General features: G+C 36.3%; 1 protein-coding gene across 4 annotated transcripts in view; it reads right to left on the bottom strand.

Moving 5' to 3' along the window:
* CWC27 (CWC27 spliceosome associated cyclophilin) overlaps positions 1-24,899 on the bottom strand; it is a 240,724-nt gene that overhangs the window by 152,035 nt on the left and 63,790 nt on the right. The window contains exon 11 of one of the 4 annotated variants that reach the window (XM_067031030.1): positions 24,642-24,829. The exons of the other annotated variants lie outside the window; for them this stretch is intronic. Within the exon in view, the coding sequence (XP_066887131.1) occupies positions 24,817-24,829 (13 nt within the window). The 3' untranslated portion in view covers positions 24,642-24,816. Of the gene's footprint in view, positions 1-24,641; positions 24,830-24,899 lie in introns of those variants that run through there. 4 annotated transcript variants of the gene reach the window in all.

Raw genomic sequence — 24,899 nt, 5'->3', positions numbered from 1 at the left:
GATTAATTTTGCTAGAGGCTGTAATTCCATAGATGTTTAGAAGAAAAAATAAATTATTGAAAGACACTGGGTCTTCCATACAATGAAAAATATTAATATAAAATCTAAGTTATACCAAAAATTTAACCATCAATTCGTGGCAAACTATTCCTTCTAATAGAAATGAATCCACATTACCTATATTTAGCAAGATAACATCATAGAGAAATATATAGCTATTTCCACTGCTAATTTACATACTGGAAAGTGGAAAAGTTTGCTGTTTCCAAATCCCAAGCCAAAGCATATAATTATCTTTGCCAAACATTCAGCAATCTACAGAGTCTGAATGCATAAGATATCCATAGCCAGGATTACAACTGTTTTATAAACAGGCATGTAATGGGAAGGAGGAACACAGATTTAGCCTATAATCCTCTAAAAATGTGATTTAGACTTTTACTTTACATAGAAAATTATCATTCATTTATTTAGTAACTTCTTGAAAAGTAAAATTTCCAACTATAATATTGGAAGATGATTACTATTTTAAAGACACAATGTTAATACATACTGAAGAAGTTGAGTGGAAATACCCTATTGTTAGAAGAGTTTCTTCATTCTACTATCTATGTGCCTGAAAGAGGAGTTTTTTATTTATCAAAATAAATAAAATTACTTGTAAATCTAAAAACCATGACATTTACTATAATGTTCTCAATTTCTGTTTTGTTAGTTCAGATTTTAAAACAGTGTCTCTGTACTGTTTAGAGGGGGACATATGCAGGCTCCAGAAACCTTCAGTTGTTTTGTCTGGGGGAGCCAGGGGAACTCCCAGAATTGCAAATTCTTTTCCGGTTCTACAACTGAATCCAAGGACAATCTTTAGAAACAATTCTTGCTTCACCAAGTATGAAGCCTACTTTTGGAGATGGCTCAGGGGAAAGGATTAAGAGCTTAGGTGTACACAAGTCTTGAAGAAACAGCATAGTATAAGCATATGAATGGGAAACTTTTAGACCCTAGGTATACATATGTGTCCTTGGAGTTTAAAAAGAAACTTTAACTTCAATCAAAGCAAACAGCAGAAAATACAAGAAAGGACATACGTCAGTAAAAATAAAGTTAAGATATAAATGCCTGGAAATCTCTCCACTTTCCTTTTGAATGTGTCACTGTACTGAGCATTACCTTTTGGCCAGACTGAGAAGAGTGATTATCATCTAGTCTAACTTAGAGTGAAAGGCGTTTCATAGAACTCCAAAAACCAAATTATAAACATGAGGTTAAAACAAAATATAAAATTATTCCAGAATTTTTGTAGGGTCCTAGCAAATTACATCAAAGTCCCCTTGGTTAAAAAAAAAAGTTCCTTTTGTGTTATGATGTGTAGAAGAATAGTGAGATAGTACGAGGAAACATAATAGAGCTTTATAGAAGAGTTCATTTAAAGTTCGAATAAGAAAAGAACAGAGGTTTGTTTCTGGTTACAAAGATGACAGAAAAAAACTGTACTTATTACCCTTTTATGCAAACTGATGTAATTCAATAAATGTTGAAATTTTTCAAAGAAATAATTTGGTTTTACTTTCTTTAGAATTTGAATATTAATGATACAACATGACTTCCTTTAAAAAAGGCAAGCAGCGGAGGAGGGGGAGAAGATGGCGGAAGAGTAAGACGCGGAGATCACTTTCCTCCCCACAGATACATCAGAAATACATCTACACATGGAACAACTCCTACAGAACACCCACTGAACGCTGGCAGAAGACCTCAGACCTCCCAAAAGGCAAGAAACTCCCCACGTACTCGGGTAAGGCAAAATTAAAAAGAATAAACAGAGACAAAATAATAGGGACGGGACCTGCACCAGTGGGAGGGAGCCGTGAAGGAGGAAAGGTTTCCACACACTAGAAGCCCCTTCTCAGGCGGAGACTGCAGGTGGCTGAGGGGGGAGCTTCGGCGCCACGGAGGAGAGCACAGCCACAGGGGTGCGGAGGGCAAAGCGGAGAGATTCCCGCACAGAGGATCGGTGCCGACCAGCACTCACCAGCCCGAGAGTCTTGTCTGCTCATCTGCCGGGACGGGCGGGGGCTGGGAACTGAGGCTCGGGCTTCGGTCGCATCCCAGAGAGAGGACTGGGGTTGGCGGCGTGCACACAGCCTGAAGGAACGGGTTAGTATGCCACGGCTAGCCGGGAGGGAGTCCGGGAAAAAGTCTGGACCTACCGAAGAGGCAAGAGACTTTTTGGTCCCTCTTTGTTTTCTGTTGCACGAGGAGAGGGGATTAAGAGCACTGCTTAAAGAAGCTCCAGAGACGGGCGCGAGCCATGGCTAACAGCACGGACCACAGAGACAGACATGAGATGCTAAGGCAGATGCTGCTGCCACCAAGAAGCCTGTGTGAGGGTACAGGTCACCATCCACACCTCCCCTCCCGGGAGCCTGTGCAGCCCGCCACTGCCGGGGTCCCGGGATCCAGGGACAACTTCCCCGAGAGAACGCACTGCGCACCTCAGGCTGGTGCAACGTCATACTGGCCTCTGCCACTGCAAGCTCGCACCGCAACCGTAACCCTCCCTCCCCCCGGCCTCAGTGAGCCAGAGCCCCTGACGCAGAGGCGGGGCCAAATCCAAAGCTGAGCCCCGGGAGCTGTGCGAACAAAAAAGAGAAAGGGAAATTTCTCCCAGCAGCCTCAGGAGCAGCGGATTAAATCTCCACAATCAACTTGATGTACCCTGCATCAGTGGAATACCTGAATAGACAGCAAATTATTCCAAATTGAGGAGGTGGACTTTGAAAGCAAGATTCATTATTTTTTCCCCCTTTCCTCTTTTTGTGTGTATGTGTCTGCTTCTGTGTGAGATTTTGTCTATATAGCTTTGCTTTTACCATTTGTCCTAGAGTTCTGTCAGTTTTGTTTTTCTTTTACTTTTTAAAAAATTGTTTTCTTAATTATTTTTTATTTTAATAACTTTATTTTATCTTACTTTATTTTATTCTATCCTCTTTCTTTCCTCCTTTCTCCCTCTCCCCCTCCCCCTCTCCCTCCCCCTCCCTCTCCCTCCTCTTTCTACTTTTTCTCCCTTTTATTCTGAGCCGTGTGGATGAAAGGTTCTTGGTGCTGCAGCCAGGAGTCAGTGCTGTGCCTTTAAGGTGGGAGAGCCAACTTCAGGACATTGGTTCACAAGAGACCTCCCAGCTCCACGTAATATCAAATGCCGAAAATCTCCCGGAGATCTCCATCTCAACACCAACATCCAGCTTCACTCAATGACCAGCAAGCTACAGTGCTGGACACCCTATGCCAAACAACTAGCAAGACAGGAACACAACTCCACCCATTAGCAGAGAGGCTGCCTAAAAACATAATAAGGCCACAGACACCCCAAGACACCCCACCAAACGTGGACCTGCGCAACAGAAAGACAAGATCCAGCCTCATCCACCAGAACACAGGCACTAGTCCCCTCCACCAGGAAGCCTACACAACCCACTGAACCAACCTTAGCCACTGGGGACAGACACCAAAAACAACGGGAACTACGGACCTGCAGCCTGCAAAAAGGAGACCCCAAACACAGTAAGATAAGCAGAATGAAAAGACAGAAATACACACAGCAAATGAAAGAGTAAGATAAAAACCCACCAGACCTAACGAATGAAGAGGAAATAGGCAGTTCACCTGAAAAACAAATTCAGAATAATGATAGTAAAAATGATCCAAAATCGTGGAAATAGAATAGAGAAAATGCAAGAAACATTTAACAAGGACCTAGAAGAACTAAACAGGAAACAAGCAACGATGAACAACACAATAAATGAAATTAAAAATACTCTAGAAGGGATGAATAGCAGAATAACTGAGGCACAACAGCTAAGTGACCTGGAAGATAAAATAACTGGGAATAACTACTGCAGAGCAGAATAAAGAAAAATGAATGAAATGAACTGAGGACAGTCTCAGAGACCTCTGGGACAACATTAAATGCACCAACATTCGAATTATAGGGGTCCCAGAAGAAGAAGAGAAAAAGAAAGGGACTGAGAAAATATTTGAAGAAATTATAGTTGAAAATTTCCTTAATATGGGAAAGGAAATAGTTAATCAAGTCCAGGAAGCACAGAGAGTCCCATGCAGGATAAATCCAAGGAGAAACACACCAAGACACATATTAATCAAACTGTCAAAAATTAAATACAAAGAAAACATATTAAAAGCAGCAAGGGAAAAACAACAAATAACACACAAGGGAATCCCCATAAGGTTAACAGCTGATCTTTCAGCAGAAACTCTGCAAGCCAGAAAGGAGTGGCAGGACATGTTTAAAGTGATGAAGGAGAAAAACCTACATCCAAGATTACTCTACCCAGCAAGGATCTCATTCAGATTTCATGGAGAAATTAAAACCTTTACAGATAAGCAAAAGCTGAGAGAGTTCAGCACCACCAAACCAGCTTTACAACAAATGCTAAAGGAACTTCTCTAGGCAGGAAACAAAAGAGAAGGAAAAGTCCTACAATAACAAACCCAAAACAATTAAGAAAATGGGAATAGGAACATAAATATCGATAATTACCTGAAATGTGAATGGATTAAATGCTCCCACCAAAAGACACAGACTGGCTGAATGGATACAAAAACAAGACCCATACATATGCTGTCTACAAGAGACCCACTTCAGACCTAGGGACACATACAGACTGAAAGTGAGGGGATGGAAAAAGATATTCCATGCAAATGGAAATCAAAAGAAAGCTGGAGTAACAATTCTCATATCAGAAAAAAGAGACTTTAAAATAAAGACTATTACAAGAGACAAAGAACGACAATACATAATGATCAACGGATCGATCCAAGAAGATATAACAATTGTAAATATTTATGCACCCAACATAGGAGCACCTCAATACATAAGGCAAATACTAACAGCCATAAAAGGGGAAATGTACAGTAACACATTCATAGTAGGGGACTTTAACACCCCACTTTCACCAATGGACAGATCATCCAAAATGAAAATAAATAAGGAAACACAAGTTTGAAATGATACAATAAAGATGGACTTAATTGATATTTATAGGATATTCCATCCAAAAACAACAGAATACACATTTTTCTCAAGTGCTCATGGAACATTCTCAGGACAGATCATATCTTGGGTCACAAATCAAGCCTTGGTAAATTTAAGAAAATTGAAATTGTGTCAAGTACCTTTTCCAACCACAGTGCTATGAGACTAAATATCAATTACAGGAAAAGATCTGTAAAAAATACAAACACATGGAGGCTAAACAATACATGACTTAATAACGAAGTGATCACTGAAGAAATCAAAGAGGAAATCAAAAAATACCTAGAAACAAATGACAATGGAGACACGATGACCCAAAACCTATGGAATGCAGCAAAAGCAGTTGTAAGAGGGAAGTTTATAGCAATACAATCCTACCTTAAGAAACAGGAAACATCTCAAATAAACAACCTAACATTGAACCTAAAGCAATTAGAGAAAGAAGAACAAAAAACCCCAAAGTTAGCGGAAGGAAAGAAATCATAAAGATCAGATCAGAAATAAATGAAAAAGAAATGAAGGAAACAATAGCAAAGATCAATAAAACTAAAAGACGGTTCTTTGAGAAGATAAACAAAATTGATAAACCATTAGCCAGACTAATCAAGAAAAAAAGGGAGAGGACTCAAATCAATAGAATTAGAAATGAAAAAGGAGAAGTAACAATGGACACTACAGAAATACAAAAGACCATGAGAGATTACTACAAGCAACTGTATGCCAATAAAATGGACAACCTGGAAGAAATGGACAAATTCTTAGAAATGCACAACCTGCCAAGACTGAACCAGGAAGAAACAGAAAATACGAAGAGACCAATCATAAGCACTGAAATTGAGACTGTGATTAAAAATCTTCCAACAAACAAAAGGCCAGGACCAGATGGCTTCACAGGCGAATTCTATCAAACATTTAGAGAAGAGATAACACCTATCCTTCTCAAACTCTTCCAAAAGATAACAGAGGGAGGAACATTCCCAAACTCATTCTATGAGGCCACCATGACCCTGATACCAAAACCAGACAAAGATGTCACAAAGAAAGAAAACTACAGGCCAATATCACTGATGAACATAGATGTAAAAATCCTCAACAAAATACTAGCAAACAGAATCCAACAGCACATTAAAAGGATCATACACCATGATCAAGTGGGGTTTACTCCAAGAATGCAAGGATTCTTCAATATACGCAAATCAATCAATGTGATACACCATATTAACAAACTGAAGGAGAAAAACCATATGATCATCTCAATAGATGCAGAGAAAGCTTTCGACAAAATTCAACACCCATTTATGATAAAAACCCTGCAGAAAGTAAGCATAGAGGGAACTTTCCTCAACATAATAAAGGCCATATATGACAAACCCACAGCCAGCATCATCCTCAATGGTGAAAAACTGAAACCATTTCCACTAAGATCAAGAACAAGACAAGGTTGCCCACTCTCACCACTCTTATTCAACATAGTTTTGGAAGTTTTAGCCACAGCAATCAGAGAAGAAAAAGGAATAAAAGGAATCCAAATTGGAAAAGAAGAAATAAAGCTGTCACTGCTTGAAGATGGCATGATACTATACATGGAGAATCGCAAAGATGCTACCAGAAATCTACTAGAACTAATCAATGAATTTGGTAAAGTAGCAGGGTACAAAATTAATGCACAGAAATCTCGGCATTCCTATATACTAATGATGAAAAATCGGAAAATGAAATTAAGAAAACACTCCCATTTACCACTGCAACAAAAAGAATAAATATCTAGGAAAAAACCTACCTAAAGACCTGTATGCACAAAATTATAAGACACTGATGAAAGAAATTAAATATGATACAAACAGATGCAGACATATACCATGTTCTTGGATTGGAAGAATCAACATTGTGAAAATGACTCTACTACCCAAAGCAATCTACAGATTTAATGCAATCCGTATCAAACTACCACTGGCATTTTTCACAGAAGTAGAAAAAAAAAATCACAATTTGTATGGAAACACAAAAGACCCCAAATAGCCAAAGCAATCTTGAGAACGAAAAATGGAGCTGGAAGAATCAGGTTCCCTGACTTCAGACTATACTACAAAGCTACAATAACCAAGACAGTATGGTACTGGCACAAAAACAGAAATATAGATCAATGGAACAGGATACAAAGCCCAGAGATAAACCCATGCATATACGGTCACCTTATCTTTGATAAAGGAGGCAAGAATATACAGTGGAGAAAAGACAGTCTCTTCAATAACTGGTGCTGGGAAAACTGGACAGCTACCTGTAAAAGTATGAGAGTAGAACACTCCCTAATACCATATACAAAAATAAACTCAAAATGGATTAAAGATATAAATGTAAGGCCAGACACTATCAAACTCTTAGAGGAAAACATAGGCAGAACACTCTATGACATAAATCACAGCAAGATCCTTTTTGACCCACCTCCTAAAGAAATGGAAATAAAAACAAAAATAAACAAATGGGACTTAATGAAAGTAAAAAGCATTTGCACAGCAAAGGAAACCATAAACAAGACGAAAAGACAACCCTCAGAATGGGAGAATATATTTGCAAATGAAGCAACTGTCAAAGGATTAATCTCCAAAATTTACAAGCGTCTCATGCAGCTCAATAACAAAACAAACAAAGAACCCAATCCAAAAATGAGCAGAAGACCTAAAGAGATATTTCTCCAAAGAAGATATACAGATTGCCAACAAACACATGAAAGAATGCTCAACATCATTAATCATTAGAGAAATGCAAATCAAAACTACAATGAGATATCATCTCACACCGGTCAGAATGGCCATCATCAAAAAATCTACAAACAATAAATGCTGGAGAGGGTGTGGAGAAAAGGGAACACTCTTGCACTGCTGGTGGGAATGTAAATTGATACAGCCACTATGGAGAACAGTATGGACGTTCCTTTAAAAACTACAAATAGAACTACCATATCACCAGCAATCCCACTACTGGGCATATACCCTGAGAAAACCATAATTCAAAAAGTCATGTACCAAAATGTTCATTGCAGTCCTATTTACAATAGCCAGGAGATGGAAGCAACCTAAGTGTCCATCATCGGATGAATGGAGAAAGAAGATGTGGCACATATATACAATGGAATATTACTCAGCCATAAAAAGAAATGAAATTGAGTTATTTGTAGTGAGATGGATGGACCTAGAGTCTGTCATACAGAGTGAAGTAAGTCAGGAAGAGAAAAATAAATACTGTATGCTAACATATATATATATGGAATCTAAAAAAAAGAAAAATGGTCATGAAGAACCTAGGGGCAAGATGGGAATAAAACACAGACCTACTAGAGAATGGACTTGAGGATATGGGGAGGGGGAAGGGTAAGCTGGGACAAAGTGAGAGAGAGGCATGGACATATATACACTACCAAACGTAAAATAGATAGCTAGTGGGAAGCTGCCGCATAGCACAGGGAGTTCACCTCAGTGCTTTGTGACCACCTAGAGGGGTGGGATAGGGAGGGTGGGAGGGAGGGAGATGCAAGAGGGAAGAGATATGGGAACATATGTATATGTATATGTATAACTGATTCACCTTGCTATAAACCAGGAACTAACACACCATTGTAAAGCAATTATACTCCAGTAAAGATGTTAAAAAAAAAAAAAAATAGGCAAGCAGCAAATTTTGAGGTTGCTTTGAAAAAAAAAATTCAGTTGATTTTCCCCCATTTCATGTTTAGTGATACTAAAGAAATTCACATAATTGTTATTTACTGTTCTAACAGAATAATTTCATTTGATGTGATTGATCAATAGCATAAAGGCTCCTGTTGGCCTCAAAAATATGGTTAAGCTAATTTTATATTCAATCAGAAGTTATGGCAAATATATTCAAAAAAGATAAGCAAACAATACCTTATGTATTCTGGATAAATGATGAATTTAAATTAAGCAAAGACTAATTTTGACTATATTTATAGACTCAACATTTTTTTTTGCACACTGTGTGGCAAAGATGATAATTAGCCTCTTAGTGCAAAGCTCTGGGTGAAGGCCATAGGAAAGAAAGAATCAAAACTTTGAGGTTGTCACAGAGCTAACAACTTTCAATTATATCCAAGTCGTGAAGAATGTATGAACTGAAAGCAAAAGCCTACAGAAAGCAATACAAATGGTTGTTTAACTTCAGGACTAACCAAGTTGTGCTATCATTTAACACTTTAGTCCAAAAGAATTCACCAGCCCCTTTAACACCACTGAAAATACCTCTTAAGGCCACTTAAATTGCAGAAGGAATCATCTCAAAAGCACACACTGATCAACTGATAAATAAGAAAATCCACTTATAGCACATAGATGGAAGCATTTAACTCCTCCATTACTGCTATTGAAGGAATTCAAAGTATACTCTTCAAACTGAAGTAGTGTAACAAAATATACAAAGAACTGTCTCTGAGCATCTTCAGAACTAAAGTGTGTTATCTATTTGGTTTGGTTTAAGTATGAGCTGATTTGAAAGCAGTGAAATGAACCTGGAGTTTCCAAATATCCAGAATTAAAGGAATACATACATAAATCTGTATAATACAAAATAATAATTTGCAAACACATAGGCTTACTCTATGCCAGGTAGTGTTCTAAGAGCTTTATATATATTAACTTATACCCTCCAACAAATCCTATGATACAGTACTATTATAGGCTCACTTTACAAATAAAGCTGAGGTAATTACTTGCTCTAGATCTCATAGCTAGGTAGAACTACATAAGCAGTTGTCAAAGTATGGTTCATACACCCTGGAAAACACATTTCAAAAGAGTCCGCAATCTCAAAACTATTTTAGTAATAATATTAAGATGTGATTTTTCTCTTTTCAATGTTTTGACATTTGTACTGATGGTACAAAAGCAACTATAGGTAAAATTGCTGGAACCGTAACATAAATCAAGGCAGTGGCAGCACAGTGTGCTAAAAGTCATTGTACTTGTCACTGCCGGGCACTCACAGTAAAGAAAAACATTTTTTAAACAGTTCCACTTATGAATATCCTTGATGAAACAGTAAAAATTATTCATTTTATGAAACTCCAACCCTTGAGCACAATATTTTATGTGATGAAAGTGAAGTATGTATAAAGCACTTTCACTACATAAAGAAGTGGAGTTGTTTTGAGGAAAAACAACAAATGACATGCAATCATTTGAACTGTGAGCTAAAACAGTCAGGTGTTTTTTTGTTTGGTTGGTTTTTATAATACACCACTTTTATTTGAACAACTGACAAACTGGTTATTCTGATCTGGGAAAAACGAAAAAAGATCTTCTCACTTCAAGGATAATGATTGAAAATGACAAATTTGTTGACAGTGATAAAATATGAGCTTTCAAGGAAAAGAAACTGAATTTTAGAAAACTCAGAACCACACTACGACTACTCTGGGAGACTCTGGTGATAAGTGATGATATTAATGAATGTATTCCTTTTAAAATTTTATGCCAAACTGTATCAACATTTTGTAGATCTGCGTAACGCAGTGGATCAATAATTTCCAAATGGCCAATGCATAATATTACAAAATCTTGCATGGGTAGAAGATCCATATAAAGTGCAAGAAAAACCAATGGATTTTAATGTATAACAGATTATGAAGGGCTTATTGGTTTCATATTGCACTTAACCTGTAAGAAATTAGTACTTGTTGAGTCTTGGTGTATTATCAAAGAAGAATAACCATAATTAACTGAAAAGGTTATTAAATACTCATCTCTCCTCAAAGTACATATCTGTGTAAGAACATATTTTTCTCCTATAATTTAAACAAAGCAACGCAGTACATGCAACAGCCTGAATGAAGAAGCAGATATGGGAATCCAACTGCCTTCTACTGAGCCAGTCATAAAACAGATTTGCAAAAATGTAAAACAATTCCACTTTTCTAACTAAATGGTTTTTATTTAGGGAAAAAGGTTATTTTTTTCTAACATGTTTTATGTTAAAATATAATGACGTTTATTATTGCTATTTTAAATTTATATTAATATTTTTAAAAATTTCTCTATATTAATTTCTAGTAAGGTAAATGCTGATAGATACAACCCCCCAAAACGAAAGCTCTTTGGGGTCCTCAATAATTTTTTAAGCATATAAAGGATTCTGAGACCAAAAAGTTGAGAACTGCTGCACAAAGCTATACTATCACTCTTCTATACATGTGAGTGTGTGTGTATCCATGCACACGTTGGGGGATGGAGGGAAAACAATAGCCCTTGGCTGCTTCTATATTCACTACTAAACTTCTGGAGCTTTGTTTTGCTTGTGAAGTAGGGTTCTCTACTTGCCTACTGGGAAGAGAATGTACTGACCACAAACATGAAGATAATCTTGGCAATTATAATTCTATAACTCAAGAAACTATTGTTAAGCATTAAAAAAAGTAGTATTCTGACTAAGCAGAACATAGTAATAGTAGCTTAGAAAGCTATGAGGGTCAAATGACCAGCAAACCTATGTGAGCACTCCTGAATATCTGAAGAACACAAAATTAAATGTGTGATTCACAAACAGGCCATATTCATAATGTAAGGCAAACACTTACACAAGCAAAACATAATGTAATATACCACATGTTCAAATCCCAGCCATCTTTGAAGATCCAGCTGAGATATAAGCTTCTTAAAATATGCCCTAAACACACAGCAGATGCTCAATAGATGTAAACAAAAAATAGATGAATAAACTGATTAAAATGATTCTCCGTCCTCAAACGTGCCATTGAAATTATTGTCAGGATATCTTCAGCAATTAGGTATGTGGGCCTTATGTGTAGTTCTAATGGCATTTCATAGATTTTTACACATATACACTCTTTTGTATATGTATACAAATAGAGTTACATATTTATCTCTTGATCCTAGTGGCATTCCAATACATCCTAAATTTTGCAAATTGAGGAAAACCAATTATAAGTTACAACCTCTTTCTATAGGAAAATTTTCTTCAATTCTAAATAAAACACAAATAAAATTGCAAATATGATCCATTTATGAGTCAGTAAGCACCCTGATGTTGAGCCAATAATTCTAAAATTGGAAACTGACTGAATTTCCTGGACCCAACAAATAACCTAACAAAAAAAGAATGAAACATATGAGTCATAAAAGGTAAAAGGTGAGGCAACTTTTTAGAAAACCCAAATCAAGAAAAATCATTTTATAAGTCACATTAACAGCTTAATTATTCTTTTCTAATCAAATTTATCTTATATAAACATAAAAATACTGAAAATCACACTTTCATTTTGTACAATCACTGGGATTATCATTTGCATAATCATAGATTCAATATTCACTCATTCTTTAACAATGGCTGAATATCATATACCAGATGGCCATTGGTAGAAGCTGTGACTAGTTCTTTAGGTGGCTTCCTGGCCTTTTGCTTGCTTGTACCCTTTTTAATAACTATTTAGTGAATGGAAGAAAAATAATGTGAACTTAATAGCTGCTTCCAGAATTTAACATGTTGCTGTAGACTGGTGAGTTCTTTAGAAGCTTTCAGAGGGAAGTACATGTAAAAGTACATCAGATTCACATTCAGAGTCAGTGAGACTACCTAGTTTTATCTGTTAAATGAGGAAACAGAATGACAGTTGGTATGGATCTTCCAGCTTTAAACTTACATAATTCTATTTAGGTGCTGTGAACATTTGGCATAGATAGATTAAGTGAGACAGGAGATTATATGCTATTTAGTAGGAAAAGAAAAGTAGTATAAATGACTCATCCTAGCTATTTAAAAAAACATACTGTACATTATTCATGTTTTCTTAAATTAAGAAACTAAATAGTAAAATGAATAGTATTCAGAAAGAATCACTTGAAAGATTCTGAAAATATATTAGAGAATATCATTATAAGTTTCCTGAAAACAAAAAGAAAATATTATGACTGATGTAATTTTAATAACTGATTTACTAAATGCCTACCAGCTGATTTACTGAATGCCTTACCAATTCATCTCATCGTATAACAATCTTGTAAAATAGGTATTTTTATTCCTATTTTAAAATAAAGAAACTGAGGCTGAGACGGATTAAATAATTCATTCAAAGACACAAAGCTAAATAATGACACTACCAGTATTCCAACCTGGGTCTGGACTACAAAGCAATATTCTTTTTCTGACTACAAAGCAATACGCTTTTTATTATAACAACATAATGCATTTTGATTCCTACAAATGAGTCTCTTTTTTTTTTTGTATTTTTTGTTTGTTTGTTTGTTTTCTGTACGTGGGCTTCTCAGTGTTGTGGCCTCTCCCGTTGTGGAGCACAGGCTCCAGACACGCAGGCTCAGCGGCCATGGCTCACAGGCCCAGCCGCTCCATGGCATGTGGGATATTCCCAGACCAGGGCACGAACCCGTATCCCCTGCATCGGCAGGCGGACTCTCAACCACTGCGCCACCAGGGAAGCCTGAGTCTCTTTTTTATAGTCAAGTTTTAATTTCTAGTGGTAATGGGAAAAGGAACAACATGGAAAAACAAATCCCACACAAGCATGGTATAACAGTTTATGACATGGAATAAATTCCAGTAAAATGAGTTCTGGAGCAAGGTGAGATTCTAGATCAGATGGCTTCTTAGGCCCTTTCCAAGTCTCAAATTTAAGCAGTATTCTCAATTCACTGAAGCTTAAACAGGTTATCTAATCCATTTTCCCACTCATTACATAAATTTATAATTTATATACATGAACTGGAGATTAATCACAAATAATAAGTATATAATTGAAATAAATAATACTGGAAATCTGTTAAGAAAAGGATCCAAAGACTTTCTTTCTTTTGCCTTTCTATTTTCTTTCATTGAGTTTGTTTAAAAGAAAACTACTGAAAACTCAAAAGGCCATTTTAACCCTGGCTAATAATGCTTTCTTAAAGATGGGAAATGGGCTTCCCTGGTGGCGTAGTGGTTCAGAGTCTGCCTGCCGATTCAGGGGACACAGGTTAGTGCCCCGGTCTAGGAAGATCCCACATGCCGCAGAGCAGCTAGGCCCATGAGCCATGGCTGCTGAGCCTGCGCATCTGGAGCCTGTGCTCTGCAACGGGAGAGGCCACAACAGTGAGAGGCCTGTGTACCACAAAAAAAAAAAAAAGAAAAAAAAAAAAAAGGGAAAAACCTGCTCCAAAGAAGAATATACTGATTTGATTTTTCATATCCACGTGCTTTTTCTGTTCTTAGGGTGAGAGAACAAAATTGCCACACACACACACACACACACACACACACACACACACACACACAATGTTCTGAAGAAAATTAAGTAGGACAAGTCCAAGAAAATTTACCAATTAAAAATTTATTCTTGGATAATCAAGAGGAAACAGAAAGATTTCAAAGTATTATACAAGATAAAACTGAAAGGAAAGACATGAAGCTAACAGTTGTCTTACATTTTGACCTACTGCAAATAATCAAGTAGTAAGAAACAAAGTTAAAATAATTATTAACTTATTGAAATAACTAATGAAGTAGAAAGTCAGAACTTACTACTCAGTCTTTTAGTTTTTGAGAAATAGGATCATTTCCAAAAATCTGATCAGTCAAAGAAATTTATAAGCTAACAGGTATAATTTAAACATTAAAATGCAAGTCTAAGGTGCCATCAAAAATATTGGGGTCATTTATAGAACATTCAAAAAAACCACAGCAGGATACATATTCGTTTCAAGTTCACATGGAACATGCAGCAAGACAAGCCATATCCTGGGCTAAAAAACAAATCTTAATACATGTAAAATAACTGTAATCTTACAGAATATGTCCTCTGACCACAAGGAAATCAATTTAGACATCAGTAACAGAAAACTATCTGGAAAATTCCCACATATTTGGAAAATAAACAGCACACTTCTAAATGACCCACAGGTCAAAAAAGAAGCCACAAGGGAAATTAGGAAGCATTATAACTGAATGAAATTGAAAACACAATTGTATCAGTCCAGATTTAACCAGAGAAACAGAACTCAAATAATTTCTTTTTCAGGGAGGCCTCAGCTCTGCTCCTCAGCCTTTCAACTGATTGAATTAGACCCCTAGATTATCTTGGATAACCTACTTTAAGTCACTGATTATGGACTTTAATCATATCTATAGAATACCTTCAAGACAGCAGAAGCGAGAGAGATTACAATCCTGCATCCTGTGGAATGAAAACCACATTCACAGAAAGATAGACAAAGTAAAAAGGCAGAGGACTATGTACCAGATGAAGGATCAAGATAAAATCCAGAAAAACAACTAAATGAAGTGGAGATAGGCAACCTTCCAGAAAAAGAATTCAGAATAATGATAGTGAAGATGATCCAGTACCTCGAAAAAAGAACAGAGGCAAAGATGGTAGAAGATGCAAGAAATGTTTAAAAAGACCTAGAAGAATTAAAGTACAAACACCTAGAAGAATTAAAGAACAAACAGAGAGATGAACAATACAATAACTGAAATGAAAAATACTCTAGAAGGAATCAATAGCAGAATAACTAAGGCAGAAGAACAGATAAGTGACCTGGAAGACAAAATGGTGGAATTCACTGCTACAAAACAGAATAAAGAAAAAAGAATGAAAAGAAATGAAGACAGCCTAAGAGAACTCTGGGACAACATTAAACACACCAACATTCCCATTATAGGGGTCACAGAAGGAGAAGAGAGAGAGAAAGGAGCTGAGAAAATATTTGAAGAGATTATAGTCGAAAAGGTCCTAAACAATGGAAAGGAAATACCCACCCAAGTCCAGGAAGTGCATAGAGTTCCAGGCAGGATAAACCCAAGGAGAAACATACCGAGACACATAGTATTCAAACTGACAAAAATTAAAGACAAAGAAAAATTATTAAAAGCAACAAGAGAAAAATGACAACATACAACGGAACCCCCATAAGGTTAACAGCTGATTTCTCAGCAGAAATTCTACAAGCCAGAAGGGAGCGGCACGATATATTTAAAGTGATGAAAGGGAAGAACCTACAACCAAAATTACTCTACCCAGCAAGGATCTCATTCAGATTTGACAGAGAAATCAAAAGCTTTACAGACAAGCAAAAGCTATGAGAATTCAACACGACAAAACCAGATCTACAACAAATGCTAAAGGAACTTCTCTAAATGGGAAACACAAGAGAAGAAAACGACCTACAAAACCAACCCAAAATTATTAAGAAAATGGTAACAGGAACATACATATTGATAATTACCTGAAATGTGAATGGATTAAATGCTCCAACCAAAAGACACAGGCTCACTGAATGGCTACAAAAACAAGACCCATATATATGCTGTCTACAAGAGACCCACTTCAGACCTAGGGACACATCCAGACTAAAAGTAAGGGGATAGAAAAAGATATTCCATGAAAATTGGAAATCAAAAGAAAGCTGGAGTAGCAATAGTCATAGCAGTTAAAATAGACTTTAAAATAAAGAATGTTACAAGCGACAAGGAAGGACACTACATAATGATCAAGGGATCAATCCAAGAAGAATATATAACAATTATAAATATATATGCACCCAACATAGAAGCACCTTAATACATAAGGCAAAGGCTAACAGCTATAAAAGAGGAAATGGACAGTAACACAATAATAGTGCGAGACTTTAACACCTCATTTACACCAATGGACAGATCATCCAGACAGAAAATTAATAAGGAAACACAAGCTTTAAAGGACACAATAGACCAGATAGATTTAATTGATACTTACAGGACATTCCATCCAAAAACAGCAGATTACACTTTCTTCTAAAGTGCATACAGAACATTCTCCAGGATAGATCACATCTTGGGTCACAAATCAAGCCTCAGTAAATTTAAGAAAATTGATATCATACCAAGTATCTTTTCTGACCACAACACTATGAAGATTAGACATAAATAACAGGGAAAAAAACACAAACACATGGAAGCTAAACAATATGTTACTAAATAACTAGGAGATCACTGAAGAAATCAAAGAGGAAATCAAAAAATACCTAGAGACAAATGACAATGAAAACAGGATGATTCAAAACCTATGGGATGCAGCAAAAGCAGTTCTAAGAGGTAAGTTTATAGCAATACAATCCTACCTCAAGAAACAAGAAAAATCTCAAAGAAACAATCTAACCTTAACACCTAAAGGAACCAGAGAAAGAACAAACAAAACCCAAAGTTAGTAGAAGGAAAGAAATCATAAAGATCAGATGGAAATAAATGATACAGAAACAAAGAAAACAATAGCAAAGATCAATAAAAACTAAAGGCTGGTTCTTTGAGAAGATAAATAAAATTGATAAACCATTAGCCAGACTCATCAAGAAAAGGAGGGAGAGGACTCAAATCAATAAAATTAGAAATGAAAAAGGAGAAGTTACAACAGATACCACAGACACAAAGCATCCTAAGAGACTACTACAAGCAACTGTATGCCAATAAAATGGACAACCTGGAAGAAATGGACAAATTCTTAGAAATGCACAACCTGCCAAGACTGAACCAGGAAGAAATAGAAAATATAAACAGACCAATCACAAGCACTGAAATTGAAACTGTGATTAAAAATCTTCCAACAAACAAAAGTCCAGGACCAGATGGCTTCACAGGTGAATTCTATCAAACATTTAGAGAAGAGCTAACACCCATCCTTCTCAAACTCTTCCAAAAAATTGCAGAGGAAGGAACACTACTCAACTCATTCTACAAGGCCACTGTCAGCTGGACACCAAAACAAGACAAAGATACTATAAAGAGAGAAAATTACAGACCAATATCACTGATGAATATAGAGGCAAAAATCCTCAACAAAATACTAGCAAACAGAATCCAACAGCACAATAAAAGGATCATACACCATGATTAAGTGGGATTTATCCCAGGGATGCAAGGATTCTTCAATATATGTAAATCAATCAATGTAATACACCATATTAACAAATTGAAGAATAAAAACTATATGATCATCTCAATAGATGCAGCAAAAGCTTTTCACAAAATTCAACACCCATTTATGATAAAAATTCACCAGAAAGTGGGCATAGAGGGAACCTACCTCAACATAAGAAAGGCCATATATGACAAACCCACAGCAAACATCCTTCTTTTTTTTTTTTTTTTTTTTTTTTTTGCGGTACGCGGGCCTCTCACTGTTGTGGCCTCTCCCGTTGCGGAGCACAGGCTCCGGACGCGCAGGCTCAGCGGCCATGGCTCACGGGCTTAGTTGCTCCGCGGCATGTGGGATCTTCCCGGACCAGGGCACGAACCCGTGTCTCCTGCATCGGCAGGCGGATTCTCAACCGCTGCGCCACCAGGGAAGCCCAAACATCCTTCTTAATGGTGGAAAACTGAAAGCATTTCCCCTAAGATCAGGAAAAAGACAAGGATGTCCACTCTCACCACTATTATTCAACATAGTTTTGGAAGTCCTGCCATGGCAATCAGAGAAGAAAAAGAAATAAAAGGAATACAAATTGGAAAAGAAGAAGTAAAACTGTTACTGTGTGCAGATGACATGATACCATACATAGATAATCCTAAAGATGCCACCAGCAACCTACTAGAGTTAATCAATGAATTTAGTAAGGTTGCAGGATACAAAATTAATGCACAGAAATCTCTTGCATTCCTATACACTAACAACAAAAGATCAGAAAGAGAAATTAAGGAAACAATCCCATTCACCACTGCAACAAAAAGAATAAAATACCTAGGAATAAACCTACCTAAGGAGGTAAAAGACCTGTACTCAGAAAACTATAAGACAATGAAAGAAATCAAAGATGACACAAACAGATGGAGAGATATACCATGTTCTTAAACTGGAAGAATCAATATTATGAAAATGACTATACTACCCAAAACAATCTACAGATTCAATGCAATCCCTATCAAATTACCAATGGCATATTTTACAGAACTAGAACAAAAAAATCTTAAAATTTGTATGGAGACACAAAAGATCCTGAATAGCCAAAGCAATCTTGAGAAAAAAAAAAAAAAGGAGCTGGAGGAATCAGACTCCCTGACTTCAGACTATACTACAAAGCTACAGTAATCAAGACAATATGGTACCAGCACAAAAACAGAAACAGAGATCAATGGAACAGGATAGAAAGCCCAGAGATAAACCCACGCACCTATGGTCAACTAATCTATGACAAAGGAGGCAAGGATATACAATGGAGAAAAGACAGTCTCTTCAATAAGTGGTGCTGGGAAAACTGAACAGCTACATGTAAAAGAATGAAATTAGAATACTCCCTAACACCATACACAAAAATAAACTCAAAATGGATTAGAGACCTAAATGTAAGACCGGACACTACAAAACTCTTAGAGGGAAACATAGGAAGAACACTCTTTGACATAAATCACAGCAAGATCGTTTTTGACCCACCTCCTTGTGATATGGAAATAAAAACAAAAATAAACAAATGGGACCTAATGAAAGTTAAAAGCTTTTGCACAGCAAAGGAAGCTATAAACAAGACGAAAAGACAACCCTTAGAATGGGAGAAAATATTTGCAAATGAAGCAACTGACAAAGGATTAATCTCCAAAATATAAAAACAGATCATGTAGCTCAATATAAAATTAAAAAAAAAAAAAGCAATGCAATCCAAAAATGGGCAGAAGACCTAAATAGACATTTCTCCAAAGAAGACCTACAGAGGGCCAAGAGGCAGATGAAAAGCTGCTCAACATCACTAATTATTAGAGAAATGCAAACCAAAACTACAATGAGGTATTACCTCACACTAGTTAGAATGGGCATCATCAGAAAATCTACAAACAATAAATGCTGCAGAGGGTGTGGAGAAAAGGGAACCCTCTTGCACTGTTGGTGGGAATGTAAGTTGATACAGCCACTATGGAGAACAGTTGGAGGTTCCTTTAAAAACTAAAAATAGATTACCATATGACCCAGCAATCTCACTACTGGGCATATACCCAGAGAAAACCATAATTCAAAAAGACACATGCACCCCAATGTTCATTGCAGCACTATTTACAGGTCATGGAAGCAACCTAAATGACCGTTGACAGATCAGTGGATAAAGAAGATACAGTACATATATACCATGGAATATTACTCAGCCATAAAAAGGAATGACATTGGGTCATTTGTAGAGATGTGGATGGACCTAGAGACTGTCATACCGAATGAAGTAAGTCAGAAAGAGAAAAAAAAATACTGTATATTATTGCATCTATGTGGAATCTAGAAAAATGGTACAGATGAACCAATCTGCAAGGTAGAAATAGAGACAGAGATGTAGATAACAAACGTATGGACACCAAGGGGGGAAAGCGGGTGGTGGTGTTGGTGGTGTGATGAGTTGGGAGATTGGGATTGACATATATACACTAATATGTATAAAATAGATAACTAATAAGAACCTGCTGTATAAAAAATAAAATAAAATTCAAAAGATTACCTTCACAGCAACACCAATATTACTGTTTGAATGAACATCTAGGGTCTATAGCCTAGCCAAGCTGATAGCTGATGAAACTGGCTGTCATAACATGTTAAAATTGGTAAGATGAAGATAAAGCAGTGGTTAGAGGGAAATTTAGAGCTTTAAGTGCTTATATTAGAAAAGAAATGCCAAAATCAACTATGTAAGCTTCCAGAATAAGAAGCTAAAAACACAAAACAACAAAGAACAGAAAAGAAGAAGAAAAAGGAGAAGAGAAGAATGAGGAGATTAAATAGAAAGTAAGTAGAAAGAAGGAAGCTGGAGGACTACTTGATTTCAAGACTATTATATATTATAGATCATGTAAATAGATATCTGAAAGACTTTTAATGACATACGTTGTGCCAATTTGGAAAATTCTCAGCTCCAACTTCTCCTTGCTTACCATGTTCCAGATACAACGTTCATAGAAGTTGAAAGCTGGATGTACCCTTGAAGGTAGAAGGCAGTTCAATCCCTTCGTTTTCAAGAAAAGTATACCCAAGGTGAAACAGCTGGGAAAAAGTTGTGCAAGAACTAGCATGCTGGTTTTCAAGACCCCTTCCCAGAGCTCTTCCCACTGCAATATACTGTCTCCCAGTTCCCTTACATGTCACTGGGAAAACATATCACCATACCTACCTGCTTATTTTCTTTCACCTCTTAAATTTACCCACAGGCCAGCACATAAAGCACCTCTATGTGAATTCCCTCTGGGAAACCCACTAGGATATAAACACATTTTCTCAGCTGAAAGATTAGAAAAAGGCACCCAATTTCTTGGGGCTGATGTGGCCCCTCACCAGTACACAAGGCTTTGAGTGGAGCTCTAGCTAGATTTCAGCCCATGCTCACACTCCATGGCTGAGCATCCTTTTTCAGGTTACCATGGGCACAACTATCTTCAGCTGCCCTGCTTATCAATCATTTGCTATGTTGTCAAATGCACAAAACCAAGTAATGTCACTCCATAAAAATACTCCCTTCATAAATGAGTCTAATGTATATAAAAACAAACTTTAAAAGCAACATCTTAAAACTCTTAAGCTGTATCTTAAAGCTCTTGACATACTAAAGTACTAATATTATAAATATTCAAGGAGAACCTCAATGTTAAGGGTAGACAGAAAAAGTTTATTACCAATACTTCATTTTAAAAAGTGACATTTTATGTTTGTGTTGTTTAGTAAGATTTGAAGTGTTTCTGTAAGTGCTGTATTAAAAAATCACATAGAAGGAAAAAATAAAGCAACATGTTTTCCTAAGCAATAAATGTCATCGTTGAATTTTCAGCAAGGACATTTATCATCCTAAAATAAAACAGTTGCATACACTAGCTAAAGTTAGAATTTTATCTTTTAAATTTGTTTCCTTAAGTGAACATGCCCATAATCACATTTGTAGACACATGCTATTTTTGTTTTATGAAGTTGTCATTAAGTTTTTATTATAAACAGGATGTTCTCAAAAATAATACTTCCATTTTTCATAAACATTCAAAATGAAACAAATGAAAGAAAAAATAGTAATTAACAATTTCAGTAAAATGCATTATCTTAGAAGAAGATTTCTTTTACTAGCAAAGTTACTCCTACAATCTACTTACTCCAGTTTAGGTTCTGGCTATTGGCAATATAAACCTGCCTTAAAACACACCTTCAGGAAAACTAATTAACCTCATCTGACTTAACAATATTTTACTTGAGATTTCCTATGTATTTAGAGTACTCAGTCTGTCTATGCCATTTGATACTTTTTAATGTATTACTTTAAGTAATTTCATGTGCTCATGGTTTACAGAGCATGATTTAGGGATTAATCGCATCTGATGCAGACAGAGTACATTCTCTGTAGCTAACAGAGGGATGTGGGAGGTCAGATAACCAGGATGTTTATGAAGAACAGCAGTGATTCATTTTCTTTCTAGGTAGGCTTGTCTTGTCTCTCTACCTTGTTCCCGTGGATTGGGTTCATCTCTTCTACTTTGTTGGTGTCATACCCGTTAGATATATACATCCCCTTAAATACTACTATGGTTGCCATATATGCTTAATAATTGTTGTCAATTACCTGACAAATTAATTTTTCATTTTATTTTAAAATATGCCATGGTTGGAAGGAGTACCAGAATGTGAGCTGCCCTATGGTTGTTAAAGAGAGGGTTGGACTGTGAGGTAGCAAAGGCACTTTAAACTCTATAATCATGGGCCATCAATGGCATCATGTTTTAAAGGTTGTCTCACATGCATTATTTCATTTGATCTGACCACAATCCTACTGAGATAGGGAGGACAGGTATTAATCACATTTTACAGATGAGGAAACAGATTCAGAAATGTTGACTTGTTCAAATCTTATTTAGAGTAAACAATGCTGGGATCATACTCAGTCTTTATAGATCACAGCTGTCATTAAATTTGAGTAACTTGCATTATACAAATAAAATTTTTGGCATAGTACTAGAGATAAATTCGTTTTTATCTTGCCATTAGGTAGATTCATTTCTCTCCTTAAACTACCACTTCATTTACTATAGGCATTCATCTTCAAATGATAAAAAGTAAAATAAACATAACTACCTGCTATAGTAATCTCACCAAACCCTCCTACCCATACTGCTCCTTTCCAAAAATGTAGAAATCCAATATTCACCCAACCTTGAATCTTTCAAACTGATTTACTCTAGTTGAAGAAAAGAAGTTGATCTATGTTTATTTGTACATTTGAATTAACACAAAAATCAAGCAAAATGAGTTACATTTCCACTTTACTATCCTGGAAGGTACCTTAGGATTTGGTCCCAAACTATCTTTCCAGCTTTATTTCCAACTATATCCTCTCCTCTAGTCACAACAGATTGTTCCTCAAATACACTCTGTACTTTTCTCAGTTTCCTCTACTGGAAATACCCTTTCCCACCCATTTCCTCTTATTCAAACTCTAGCCCTTCTTCAGGGACTGGTATTAATGCTATCTACTTTGCATACATGCAGACTTCCTGATCCCTAAAGTCAAAATTAATCTCTCCCTCCTCCATGAAGCTACTGTACTTTCTCTAAACCTCTGTTTCATATTGAGTTCATCCTGTTCTGTAGTTCATGGCTATATATCTGCCTCAGCTGAAAGCTTTTTTGTGGCAAGGGAGTATCGTTCTTTATCTTTATATCTGCCACATGCATACTGTAGATGTCTGTAAAAATGTTTACTGAATGCAAATTACCTAGCAAACAGAACATTGTCTTAGTTCAGGCTTTTGTATCTTATCTGGACTTGAACTAATAAAGCAGTCTCCTGGTCAGTTTCCTCAACCTCTAGTTTTGACTCTCTCCAGTTTATTTTCCATATTACTAACACAGTGATCCTTCTAAGACAAAAACCTGATCATGTCCCTTTCCAATTTTACTTTATATTGTTCCCCACCATCTAAAGGAGAGTCTGGTTTCTAAATATGCCACATCTCGCCCATCTTGATCTGGCCCTAGTCTACTTCTCTAATACTTTGTACTATTAATTCATGCAAATGTGCATCCATGTTTACTCAAGTTCCCACAGTTATCAGGATATCAAACTCTCACCTATCCCCTTGCATGAACATCTGCATCCTTGGTCCACCATTCTACTAATAGCTCATTCTTTGTGCCTCATCTCAGGGGAGGTATAATATGGCAGTTGAGTCAAACATACCTGTGTTTAAATCCTAGATTGTCTGTTACTTAGAGAGTAGTTCTAAGTTAAATTTTGCAAATACAATTGAGGGAAGATTGGAAAGCTCTCTAGCTTCACCACTCTGCCCCTGCTCTCTTCACAATACCACTCTGATCTAGTGGTTAGGTGGACAACTTCAACATTTTGTGTAAAATACGAAAATAAGAGCCAGCATTAGCATCTAAGCTCTAGGTTCCCTGTCAGTAGAAGTAATTAATTAAAGTTCCAGATTTAAAAACAAATAAATTGTAATCTTTGTTTTCTTCTAGCTCCTTATTCACTATATACTAAAATGTGAAGTAACAATACAGAGAAATTTTTAAATACTTTTTTGCTTATAATAGTTGTCTATCTCATCAAGGATATACATAGAGCATATTTTCATATATTGTTACCTCATACATCTTTGGTGAAATCTGTTCAGATCTTTTGTCTGTTTCTTAAATTGCTTTGTTTGTTTTCTTATTGTTGAGTTTTAAGAGTTCTTTATATATTCTGGATACAAGTCTTTTATCAGATATGTGATTTGCAAATATTGCTTCCCAGTCTGTGGCTTGTCTTTTCATCCCCTTAATAGTATTTTCTGCAGAGCCAAAGTTTTAAAATCTGTCAGTGTACTTCATGTTTTTTGTGTCTAAAAACTCATTATCAAA

Source organism: Kogia breviceps, chromosome 4, assembly GCF_026419965.1.
Source record: "Kogia breviceps isolate mKogBre1 chromosome 4, mKogBre1 haplotype 1, whole genome shotgun sequence".
Taxonomy (NCBI): domain Eukaryota; kingdom Metazoa; phylum Chordata; class Mammalia; order Artiodactyla; family Physeteridae; genus Kogia; species Kogia breviceps.
Note: the sequence above shows the minus strand (reverse complement) of the source record. Positions and strands in the feature narration are given on the sequence as shown.